Here is a 13895-nt window from a genome sequence, read left to right on the forward strand (position 1 = left end):
GAAGAAAATAAAAATATGTATTTTAAAAGCCGATCCCAACGAAATATTTTCAAATGACACAATTTTAAAAAGACCTTACAGGCGCACCCTAGAACTGAACATATAATTTTAATTTTTCACTGGAGAAATTAGTATTTTCGACTAAAACGCAATTGGAACAGAAACCTTAGAAGGGGACCCTGAGGCCTGGGCTGAGCTGGGGCTCCAAAGACCTTACTTAACATAAAAATTTAAATTAATACATACTTAGGAAATTAGTTATTTCGGCGCAATAAAACCTAAAATGCCATTGGAAGAGTGGCCCGGGCTAAGCTGGGGCCTCCGAGACCTTTCGTAAAGATATGAATTGTTACTGAGGAAATTAGATATTTTGGTGAAATAAAAACTAAAATGTAACCGGAATAGCGACCCCCGGTCCCAGCTACTTTGTCTTAACCAATTTACAGCAGACCACATCTTGGTACGTGAACGGAACCACATGGTACCACATATTGAAAAAAAAGGTAAGGGTAAGATGTAAAAGAAAGGTACCGGATATCGTTTTCTAATATCCTCGTCAAATAGGACTCTGCTCTCATTAGAGCTGTATACAATTACCTACTTTCCGACGGTCTCCTCCTTTTTGACATTTTCCTATCTCTGTCAATTTTTCTTCCACTTTTTCCATATCGAAATTTACCACATTCTTGAATTTTTCTTCCACCTTTTCAATTTTCTGTATCTCCTCAGCAATCTGATTTACCTCTTCCTGCATTTTCTCTAAATAAACCTTAATATCTTCAAATTTTTCCATTCGGTTTTGAAGTTTCAAGAAATTTTCTTTTTATTGTTTAATTATATTATCTCATTTTGTTTTATTATCTGTTCATTTTGTTGTTTTTCTTTTAAATTTTTTAAAACGAATAAAAAATAAGGTGATTTCAAAATTTGTTTGTGTTGGTCAACTAAAATAGCAATATGTAGGTTCAAGAAACTTCAGTCATAGAATCCATTAAAATGCGTTTTCAAAGGGTTAAATATCAAACATTTTTCCGGACCCTGCCTTCGCTGGGAAGTAAACCCCCAGAGCCCCCGGCAGGGGCCCCCAGATCATCTTTGCTCGGGTCCCCTAACATCATAGTTACGGCCCTGGTTGCTCTAGATAATACACAAGTTTTTTGTGTTTTGGAAATTACCACAAAAGGGGTAATAATACAAAGTATAATAATAGTATGTACATACATATTTAGTTTCAAACAGGGGCGTCATTTGACAGGGTCAAGGGAGGGGCATTGCCGCCTGACCCTGAAAAAGATTCAAATTTACAAAAAATACATCAATTTTATTACTATAGTATTGTATAAGGTATTGTATATATTATAATGCTTGCCCCCCTCCCAAACAAAAATTTCTAATGACGCCCCTGGTTTCAAAAAAGTAATAAATTATGTTTCTTCATAATATCTATTGTATATTATTTTATACTAGGTACCAACCATTAACTATTGCTAAAAATTTACTAGTTTTGATTGCTGTATTTTTTATCAAAATACTTTTGTCGGGTAGCTATCTGTCGAATGGAAACGTTTTGGGATTTTGGGCTACACTTTTTCAAAAAACCGTACTTCTTAAATCTTTGTACTTATGTAATTCTCCTAATTGTACGCTACTGCATTCTCCGCCCATCAAAACATTCAGCGCATGGAGCTAAATATAAACTGATTGACATTAGAACATAGTAAACGAAAAAGAGAGAGGAGACACGGAGGTCGACCCACTACCGGTAGATTCATAGCGTGAAAACACTATAGTGCACGAAACACCTCAAGTGATCAACACGTGTTATGTAGAGTAGTTTCGAAAGTGCAAGCGACAACAACAATGGAACACCACCCTCAACAATCAACCGACTCTTCGGCGGCTCAACACCAACCCTTGAATAATCCTCCTGCGACAGGTAGCAGCAATGCACATACTCCCGCTCAGACACAGAAAGCGAGGATTGCTAAAATCAAGCAGAAACTTCTACGTAAGTAGCTTTGTTTTTTTAATTATTATGATTTTGTTACAATCTGGCGAACGGTAGCGTGCCGGATTTATCAGATTGAATAATTGTAGTAGGACTCCGTGGCGCCTTGGTAATAAGTAAGGTAATACATCTAAAAATAACGCAACCTGCATTGTTAGGATTATCCTTCTCAAAATAGAACGTAGGTACTCAATTTTAAAAACTAGATATCATTAAAATGACATCAATTTTTATGCTAATTGGAGCGCACTAAATTAACTATTCATTTAAAAAAGTGCATACATTCTGTTGTAGCTAAAAATGTTTATGATCTCATAAAATAATGTAAAAAATTATACTTTTGATTGTTTTATATGCATACATGTATGATATACCTGATAAATTTATATTTTGCTTTAGACCGAGCTATATCGTCGACCCCGTTAGCGAAATCATTCCGATTCGATTTTTTGCACAAACTTACTCACAAAGAGGTCCTTATAACATATCCACATGGTGCCGGGCGGTCCCGTGGTCGAAAAATTTATAACAATTTTTATTAAACAAATTCACAAAAATAATTTTTTTATTTCGAACAATATTTTTTAGATAATTTGGGCCATTCTGAGCAAAAAAGGACTGTTGTCATTTTTCTCTAAAATTGATTGTTGTCGAGTTATAAGCGATTAAAAATTTGAAAATTGCGAAAATTGCTATTTTTAAGGCTTAATAACTGGATTAAAAATAATTATTATGAAATTCAAAAAGTGACAAAATTAAGTTTTACATCCCTTCTTCAAGATCCTGAAGAGATTTTTGACATTATTTTATTACAAAGCTGCTATTTTTATTTATTAACAATTAGCGCTATAGTCCAACTGTATCGTCGCCCCGCCCAGTTAACGAAACTATTTCGATTAGATTTTTTTGCACAAACATACTCAAAAAGAGGTCCTTATAACACATCCACAGGGTGCCGGGCGGTGCGGTGTTCGAAAAATTTGGGTTATTCTGACGGTTATTTGGATGATCTTTTTTTGAAAATTTGGGTTATTCTGAACAAAAAGGTCTCTGGTCTCTTGTGATTTTTCTCTAAAATTGATTGTTGTCCGAGTTTTTTTTTCTCTGATTCTGGCCTTGGTTAACTAGAACCTTTAGCCACGTAATTGTATAACTTATCACTAAGTCAGGTGTAATGTGTAGTGTGTGTGTGTTGAGTAAGTGTCTTGTTACTTTGCAAAGTCGACGTCATTGTCTTTGCAAAGAGACGCTCCGGTGAGTACCGATTTTGTCCGAGTTATACATATGGCCATTTTCGCATTTTTCAAATTTTAAATCGCGTATAACTCAACAGCTATCAATTTTAGAGAAAAATCAGAAGATATCTTTTTTATTTAGAAAGTCCCAAATTATCTAAAAAAAATTGTTCCAAGTGAAAAAATTATTTTTGTGAATGTGTTTAAAAAAAATTGTTTAAACAATTTTTCGACCATGGCACCGCCCGGCACCCTGTAGATATGTTATAAGGACATATTTTTGAGTAAGTTTGTGCAAAAAAATCGAATCGGAATAATTTCGCTAGAGGGGGCGACGATACAGCCCGGTCTACTTCTTCTTCGGCTTTTCCCATTATGAGTTCGCCGTTTTCGTAGGTCACTTTCTTTGAATTCTCTGTCATAGCATTTCCTATGTAAGTTTTCCATCTCATAGCAGATCTTCCTCTCCGTCTTCTTCCCGGCGCCCCGGCGGGTTCCAGTGCTACTGTCCTATATTCTTTTCGGTCATCTGTGCTCTGGCATTCTTTTTACATGCCCGTATTACCACTGCAGAGCTCTGTTTTTCAACATTTTTGTCATTGAGCATTATACTTCCATCTTCCATTGTGTTCTATATTTCCTGTTCATATTCTATCCTCTCTGGTGATTTGTAGCCATCTTCTCGTAAAGTCCAATTCAACTCTTCGTGTTTTATTTCATGTTGTTGTCAGTGACCATATTTCCGCTCCATATTCAGCACCTTTAAAAGATTCTATTATTGTTTTCTTTGGTTAGAGTGTTTTTCCATAGAGTGCTTTCGTGGCTTGTTTTCCGTGTGCTATTTTCGTTTCTGTATCTTCCATCAAGTACCACCCCGGCTTATCCTTGACCTTAATACTTAAAATCTTACAACTCTTTTAAACTAAGTTCAAATCTGCAACCTCAGATTCAATACATAAGTATTCGGTCTTGGAAATATTTATCTTGAGTTTCTTAGCTCATACTATTCCTTGATTTTCCTTGTCATATATTCCGTGTCCTCCCTGTCTTGTGCAAAAATGACAGTTATCGGCAAAAAGTAGTGAACGTAATATGTTCTCTTGAACTGGTATGCCCAATATTCCACATTTTCTATATGTACCATCTTTTGAAATCCTGGTCGATTTATATGTTAAGATGTGTAGGTAATCCATCCAGGAACCACATCTCTGTTTGAAGCCTTCTCTTGCGATGATGGTTTTTGTTATTTCATTGCCTAACTTTATTTGCACCTGTGTTTCTTTATACATTCTTTGTATTGTGTTTAGCGATTTCTCTCTAATGTGCACTCTTTTAATTGCTTCTCACAGTTTTTTCCTGGGCACTTTATCTGCTTTCTTAAGTCGGTAAAGATGATATTTATGTGTTTTAACATTTTTCTCTGTATTCCTTTCTATTACTCTTATCATGATATATCTAGATATGAAACGGCTTTTCGGAATCCGGCTTGTTCTTAGCCGTAATGATCCATGGGCTGTTCTGTTCTTTCTTTTATGACACTGTGGCGAAGATTGTTGAAGGCATTACACTGATCCTTCTATAATTATTTATTGGCCTTTTGTCACCTTTTTTGAAAATGGAGGATATGAACGATAGATTCTTTTGATGTAATTCATCAGTTAGCCTATATTTTTTGTCCACTGCTGAACGTAGGCCTTCCGAAAAATTCTCCACCTATCTTTATCTTGAGATTATTGCATACAAATTGTGGTGATGCGCTTTGGGTGGTGATACAATTGTAAAAAATATACCTATTATGTATTGTATTGTATTTTGAATTTGTACAAGAATGCATACCACCATGTATCATTTCTTGGCATATCTTTGTCTAATCTATTGTTGTATTAAAAATGTAATGAAGATATTGCACCATCTTAATCTTAATGTTTATTAATACCTCTGCTATCTTTTTACATGCAAAAGTGAATATTAATGTCTCTTGATATTTACGAACGTGTCATATTTTGTTTACTCAACTTTGCTTATCTCACAAATGTTTTATAAATAAAAATATAAATACCTATGTGTGTGAATTAAGTGAATGTAGGTTTTTATGTGAATTATATATTGATGTCCAATCACGATTATTCTTCAATCAGGGACACTGTCGCCTTCCACCAAACATTTTTTGGTGTAGTGTCAAATTCAAGTAATCAATATATTATTTCAAAACTTAATATTTGTCGCATATTACCGATAAATTTAGTATCACTACTATCACCTGCATGACTCATAATTATTTATTTTAATAATTCCTCATTACTACACTGCCTTGAAATAAAACGCCGCATTGGGATTGACAGAAGCGCTTTCAATAAGATGAAAGCAGTATTCCTATGCAATGGAAAATTGGGAATAGAAATTAGAACTAGAGTATTGAGATGCTACGTATTCTCTGTCTTTTTATATGGAGTTGAAGCCTGGACAATTACGGACGCAACTGAAAAAAGACTTGGCAGCTTTGAGATGTGGTGTGACCGAAGAATGTGGAAAATATCATAGATACAACACGTAACAAACACGGAAACATTAAGAAAGATGAAAAAATAACAAGAAATACTCAACACTATGAAGGAAAGAAGAATGGTATACTTCGGTCATTTACTAAGAAATGAAAAATATGAGTTAATGCAATTGGTTGTACCGGGGAAAGGAAGGGAAAAGGGGACCGTGGAGACGACGCACATCCTAGCTGAAAATTTTAAAACAGTGAAGTCGAAAAACAACAATAGAACTCTTCAAAACCGCTGCAGACAAAATAAGATGGATCATGATTAGTGTGGCCAACTAGTCCGAAAAATCCGGGACATGGCCCGAATTACGAACTCGTGTCCCGGCGTCCCGGACAAGGCTACCGGGCCATCCGAATTTTCAACGTTTTGGTAAAATTATATTTTGAAATTTTGAATACGTTATTTTTATAAGAATTCACATCAAATTGAATTGGTGGGACTAAAAAAAGTCTACAAATTCTAGAGTTTAATACAAATACCACACCCACAATTGATGCATTTTATATCATGGTATTATAGTTCTACGAAAACTCAAAGTCTCAAACTTAAACTTTTTTCGTTTCCGTATTTCAAGTATCGTCTTCGATATATCGTAGTGATTTTTAAAGGTTTTCTTCTCATTTTTAAGCAAATTCAATCGTTCGACAAATATGATCAACATAAAAATGTTCTGAAGCTGTTTTCTTGTGGTATGTTTTACAATATTTTTGATGAGATTAAGCCACATTTGGTTATGATGATAATTATATTTTTATATTAACCTAAGGCTATATTTACATGGAAGTCCAGCATGAGTTGATTTTATAATTTTTCCCATTTTGAGAACGTTTTCCGGATTGGAAGTCGAAACGTCAAAAACTAACAAAAATGTAATTATCATTACAACCAATTGTGGCTTAATTCCATCAAAAATATAGGTCAACATAAAAATGTTAAATAAATAGATATTAAAGTTCTGTATTTTCTGTAAAATCTGGCCTGATTTTCATTAAAAAGTCCCGGGCTTCAGCTATTTTTTTGTCTTGTCCCGAATTCGACTAAATTGGAGTTGGTCACACTAGTCATGATAATCGCCAATATTCTTAAAGGATGATGCAAAGAAGAAGAAAAAGACTTTGCAGACATAGTAGTTATGTTTGTATTTTTGACTAGTCAAATAACGATAAAAATTGTAAAAAAGAGAAACAGATTATGCAGTAACAGAGTAACAACAAATTTAAATATTTTTTAGCTCGTACCCAAAACAAATTTTTATTAAGTCAAAGATAAAAAAACAAATTTGTTTATTTTTTAAATCGTTATTAAACCAAGTCCGTACAAGATCAGCTAACGACCTTCGCCAATTGGTATGTGAATATATTAAGATCTAATCAGGTCCTGAAACTGTGGCATCTTTAAGTAAGATAATATTTTATATAAGATTAAACCACAATAATTGATTGTAATAAAAATGACATTTTACATTTGCTCTCCCCTTACATTTTACATTTTAAGAACACCTATCCATACAGTCTTGCTGAATTTACTAATGTTGAGTCTGATGAATAAAACGTAGCAAATGCACTTTAATTTAGTGTACCAAAAACTATACAGTGTGTCAATTTTAAAAGGTACCGCCCTCTTTGAATTTGTTCCTATAGAATATCTAAAAATATGTAAAAACGCGGCAAATTTATTTGTAAGGGGGACATTTGGTAGACCAGTTTCCAACTAAGTTATATCAACCGTCTAGCGGTGGCGGACAGTCGGACACAACCAAAATATTTAATGAAAGGGGAGTTGAGTGATACCTCATTTTAAAGGTCGTTCAAATGCAAATAAAAACATATGAAATATGCTCATAAATATGCACCATTTTCCATTTTACACAAAAATACGCATGTTTATCTAGCTAATAGACAACAATATCAACTTGCTTTCGGCAAGTTAAGCTTTATCTTGAAGAATAGAGATATACCAATGTGTCTAAAACGTAGAGTTTATGACAAATGTATCTTGCCTGTAACTACATATGGACTGGAGACCATGGCCTTTACAAAGAAAACCTTAGAGCAGCTAAGTACAACTCAAAGAGCGATGGAGAGGGCCATGATAGGGATTAGTTTGAGAGACAAAATTCGAAATATCGACATTCGTGAAATAACAAAGATTACTGATGTCGCAGAACGTATAGCAAGGCTCAAGTGGCAATGGGTCGGACATGTTGCCCGAGATAATCCCGAAAAATGGACACAGAGACTAACAAACTGGAGACCAAGAGAGAACAGGCGAGGAGTAGGCAGACCGCAGAAGAGGTGGGCAGATGATATCAAACAAGTCGCGGGCAAGCAGTGGATGAGAATTGCCAAGAGTAGAAATCGATGGAAGCAAATGGAAGAGGCCTATGTCCAGCAGTGGACGAACAACAGGCTGAAGAAGAAGAAGATCTAGAAAATATGCATATAAAAATAAAAAAAGTAGAAGTACCTACAGTAAAACCTGTGTTACCGGCCACCTGTACTAACGGCCAGTTTAAAAATTTCCCAAACCAATTATATGTAGACTACAAAAACTGGCAGTACCGACCACCTTTCTATATCAGCCAATTATTCTTTCATTTTTAGTGGCCGTCACTGACAGGTTTTGCTCTATATATAAATAACTCAGAAAGTAGTATCCGTTTAATTTACAAAAATATTTAAAATATCTTAATTATATCATAATTTACAGTAATTAACATTTATTTGTTTTACAAACTAAGCTTAGGTATTTAATTATTTAAGTATTTTAACAAATAAATGATATTACTTTGAATTGTGCTAACATTAAATGATTAAGGGCTGTTTAAATTTTTCTAACAAAAACTTGTGGTTTCTGAGTAGGTACAATATATTTGTACATGAAAATACTTCTTTCCACATCAACTGCTGTAACTGGGGCATTTTTCAAATACATATACGGTATTCTCTGCTTTCAAATTAAATGGTTCCTAAAAATGTCCCACCTAGTACTTGAACAAAGTACTTCAGAAAGGACCTGGTAACCATTTGCATAACAATTAAAATCAGGAATCTTGAAAATATCAAGATAATATGACTATGAAAGCAGGAAGATCCCCCAAATATTTACAGGAGATTCTTGTTTTTTTTTCTTTATCTAAGAAAAAATACTATGGGCCTAAATTAGAAGCACGCAACTAAAGATTATTGTACGAGAAAACACTGCTTTTATTTTCGGCAGTTTCAAATTGCAATTACAACATAATAATTGATTTCTAAAACTGACCACCCCAATAAAAATTTTTACCTATATACTAGAGGTATAAACTAACAGATTTTGGAACCCCTATTCAAAGACAAAATTACAATAAATATCTAGAAATATTGAAACAAAATATATTCGGATTTCCAAGCTCTTCGTTAATTTTATTTCATGAATATATCTATACATCTGATGAAATTTTAAGTTATATGCACTTTATGCATACTTTTATAGAAATATGCAAAATTTGTCATTTTTGCATATTTTATGCATAATATGCAAAATATGCAATTTGCATATTTGCCTAAGTCTATAACATGAACAATCAAGTAAAACCGTAAAGATATTAAGGGTCAAGTTGAGAACTTCCAAATTTTGGTTGGAGTATAGACTCCAAATTGATTTTTTTGAGTATTTTATTGGAGTAATTTTGGAAAAATCAAGTAAAACCGTAAAGATATTAAATATCGAGTTCGGAACTCCAAAATGTTTTCGTAGTATTCAGTCCAAAATTTTTCCAAAAACACTGAAAAGAAATATAATATATGTGGTATTTTTAAAGAGGTAGTTGAACGGTCTTTAAAACGAGGTATCACTTACCCCCTTTCTATTAATGATTGTGGGGGTTTTGCCCGCCCCGCTAGAGAGTTGATGTAGTGTAAGATATGACTTAAAATATATGATCAATGAGTTTTCAGCACTTTTTTGGAACCGAAGCAAAAGCATTTGCACCATAAGCAAATAACTTCAAATTATATGAATAGTCATTGGTCGCGTTCATCAGACAGAGAGCTTTTAATCGGCTTGCAATCGGATTGGAAGCTCTTTTACTAGTGAACGGTGCGCTGAATTAATCGGATTGGATTAATATTAACACAATATCTGTAGTAGGTACCTACCTCATTTATTTTCCAACAATCCAGTTTTTGATTGATTCACAAATCTTATAAAAATTGGTATTGATTGCATACCAACTATTTGTATGGGCCATTCCACGAACATACGCCTGTTTTAGATTACTTCGACAACGAATATTTTACTGTGCAACATAAGAAGTACGAAAGTAATGGCGCTAATAATTATTCCAATAAACAACAATGTAATTTGCAATTTACTTTCGTTCTAATTATTTTGCACAGTAAAATATTCGTTGTCGAAGTAATCCAAAACAGGCGTATGTTGGTGGAATAGGGTATAGTTAATATTTACCTACAATAAAATTAAATTTAATATAGGTAGGTAGGTATCTATACAATAATACTCAATATTAGTTATTTCCAATTGTTTATTCTTCTTTACCCACCGTTATATTATTAATTTCTTTATTTAGCATACCTACTCAATATTGCATTTATCCAGAACATTGCCTTCTATATTATAAAACTGTGTAAAACACAATGTTCGTTAATCGAATATTTTCTGTATCAAATTTTAATCCTCTAAATTTGCATTTTATTAGTTCAAGCCTTTCTACAGCTGACCGAATCTTTAATTTATTATCAAAATTTTCTTGTTCTGGTAGTAAACGTTTATTATTCTGGTAAGATTTCATTAAGTTAATGAGGAGTATCTAGATATGCCGAATTTTGAATGAGATTTATATTCGCTGATAAAATGGAATCTGCTCGAGTTAAATAGTTAATAGGCCTGGATCCTGCATACCAAAAGAAAGTTTATTAATAGCAAGCTGAAAATTTGTTATTAGCTTAACTGCGTCTAGTCGGAAAAACTTTGATGTTTTAATTGTGGAACAGGTTACAGGTTTCGACCGTCAGACTAGGAAAACGACGTCTCATGTATTGTGTAGGACAGAACTTCCAATTGATTTGCTACTCTTTCATTAGCATGCAAAAATCAGACTGCTATTTACCACCAATAAAATTCCTATCCATGTTCTACGTGTCGGAATTATTAAAATGCCCAACATATTTTTCGGACAAAAATTTTTTCATATATTATATACAAAGTTTGCTATTGAATAAACTTAAAAACAACCTACTAGTTTTCACAATCATAAACTTGTCAGGATGACACGTTCCACAATTAAAGCTTCCCCTGTTCCAGTGTTTCTATACATCAAAGTGTGTCCAACTAGACACCGTTAAGCTATTAACAAATTTTCAGCTTGCTATTAATCAACTTTTTTTTGTATGCGGGATCCAGGCCTAGGTACAAAATTTTTAAAAGTAGATGTTTTAAAAAAAATTTAATTATACAGTTTAGACAGCTTTTTAAAAACTATTTACAAAGATATTATTTGTTGTCATTTCATGGAATTAGGCATACTCCAAATTTAATATAGGTAAGTAGAGGAACTATGAAAAAAGAACTAGAGGGGGATATAACCTATTTTTTAATAAGATTCTTTGATCACAACCAACTAACTCTTCAGATAAACTGGGAATGCAATAGACATCCCTTTATGATGCTCATACAGAAGCACATTTCCAAGCAATCTTACATTACAAAGTTGTTGCTGGCATCCTATAAAGGGAAAAAAATATTTTGCATGGTTACAATATATTGAAGCTGTATTCTATAAAAAATTCTAAAACGAGAAAGCTCACTTTAATACTTATCCGGGCAAGACATTTTACTTCCATATAAAAGACATGGCGTTTCGGGCCTATTGAGCCTCACTTTCCCGGATAAGGGTTAAAACAGTAAAAGAAAACGAAGCAGCATAAGGTACTGTTGGTTGTGAGCACTCTGAAAACCACCATGTGTTCGTTGTTCTCTGATAATACCATCAATACAGATATAATTATTTCTATGAGTATGGCTATGTCAAACGGAATAAGGATTGAGAGACCTTTTAGATGCTCTCAGTGAAACAAATGCAATTTTAGAGCCACAGCCAAATACTAGGAACGCTAAGGAAGAAATTCCTCTTATTAAAAAAAGAATAGGGAGGGACAATTCTTGTTAACAAATTCTGCTTAACAATGGAGGAGGAAGATATATGAAAGGTTGTTTTTCAATACATTTAGTTTTAATCTAAGCATGAAAATAAATATTATGAACACATTTGTACTACATTTATTTTCAAACAAACCAGTTTTTTATTGATTCACACAAAATTTTTATTCATTACGATTTACAATTAACCCATTCGCAGGTACGACTATATATGCATGTACTTACAAAGGGAAATTACTGTCTGCATATGAAGATGTGTCCACAAATGTGTTAATACAATATTTGCAATAAAATTATATTATAGAATATTTGCAATAAAATTAAACTCAATATACACATTGATATTCAAGATTAGTTATTTCCAATTTTTTGTAATTTTATATTATTTGGGTGAAAATCTTATGTCCAGAGCTCTTTGGCAAACCAAACCTATCCCCAGCAACAAATTCTCTGGTTTACTTAGCATCCAAATCCTAAACATTAATTTTTTTCCAATAGAATTATTCTGTTTTCAAATTGGTGGATATGACCAATACAATTAAATAGTTCCTGGAAATATAACAATATATACATGATGTTATTAATTTGTTATACAATTTTACCTGGAAAGTAGTTCTGTAAGTAGTAAATTGGATATTGAATTATGGTTTATATATATTTAAAATAATTTTAATTCCTATTTCATCCCATCCTTCTGGAATAATTGAGGTAGGTACATCCGCTAAATGTATAACGGCATTTGCTAATTTTGTCCCCAAACAAAAATTCTTCAAGAATACATTTTAGTTTAGACACAGTTTTATTTAAAAACAAAAGTGTCTAGGTTATAAATTATATAAATAAAGAATAAAAACATAAACAAATGGAACACAGAACACTCTCAATCGAATGTCAAACGTCAGTCGTTCACTAGTAAAAAACTGTCAGCATTTCAGCGCAAATTAATCGGATTGCACTCGGATTAATTCTGGTGAACGCGACCAATGACCATTTGCTAGAGACCTACAGCAAAACTTTTATTTGTGCTGAAGATACCTGCAGTGCATACTTCGCGTCCGAAATAATATACAGAATATACTAAGTATTACTTAAACGGCAACCGTTTTGAAGATATTTGAGCTAAACTTCTATTAGAGCGCCATCTTTAAAGAGCTCTAGCTCCATTAGAACGCATTTCTACATAAAATGATTTAGATCAAATCGACATAAAATGAGTTCCAGATTTTGTAGTTATATCTGCCAAAAGCATTCCTGAAAACCCTGTATATGAGATCTTATTTTTCCTCCTCAACTTCTCACTTTTTCAGGAATCGCGATTCACGTCTTCATTTAAACCTTTCTCTCTTTAGTCCACTGCGACATAGTCCTTCCAACTTATCTTCGGTTTTTCTCTTCCTCGCTTTCCCTCAACTTCTATCAGCTCTATCTTTCGCCCCAATTAGTTCTTATTTCTACGTCTGGCGTGACCAAACCATTGCAGTCTTGGTTCTTGCACGTTTTCTGAGACTGTAGTCGCCCCAACTCTTTCCCTAAACACGTCGATCCTCATTTTGTACCGGCATGTCTTACATAACATCCACCCTAAAATTTTCATTTCAGCTATCTAATCTGTTCACCACAGTCTTGTATATCTCTCCTTTCAGCCCTTCCCGATTTTTAGAGCACAGATTACCCCCTTCAGTCTCTTTCAGTTAAATCAACCAGCCTCTATTCTGGGGGCAATTTCCCGATCTAATATACATTTAAATTCTCCTACTTGTCGTTTTTCTCCAAACAATTCGATTTCTGTTCCTTTCTACCATATATCGCCGGTCCGAAATAAGAATGACGTAACTGCAAAAAGCCAAATTTCTCAGGAGAGCAAAAAAATGATTTTTAAATATTTAAAATAGGGATTAAATGAGGAGTAGGTCCTCAAACATCCAGGAACATCGGTATGGC

At 33.5% G+C, this 13895-nt stretch overlaps 1 protein-coding gene across 3 annotated transcripts in view; it reads left to right on the top strand.

Annotated features, from left to right (window-relative positions):
- Window positions 1-1707: 1707 nt before the first annotated feature.
- The window catches only part of LOC114335705 (transmembrane protein 272), a 140757-nt gene continuing 128569 nt past the window's right edge, over window positions 1708-13895 (top strand). For 2 of the 3 annotated variants that reach the window (XM_028285988.2, XM_028285985.2), the window contains exon 1: window positions 1709-2008. In XM_028285988.2, coding sequence (XP_028141789.1) covers window positions 1861-2008 — 148 coding nt within the window. In that variant the 5' untranslated portion in view covers window positions 1709-1860. Of the gene's footprint in view, window positions 2009-13895 lie in introns of all 3 variants that reach the window. The other variant, XM_028285987.2, reaches the window with a different exon arrangement.

This window comes from Diabrotica virgifera, chromosome 2, assembly GCF_917563875.1.
Source record: "Diabrotica virgifera virgifera chromosome 2, PGI_DIABVI_V3a".
Lineage (NCBI taxonomy): Eukaryota > Metazoa > Arthropoda > Insecta > Coleoptera > Chrysomelidae > Diabrotica > Diabrotica virgifera.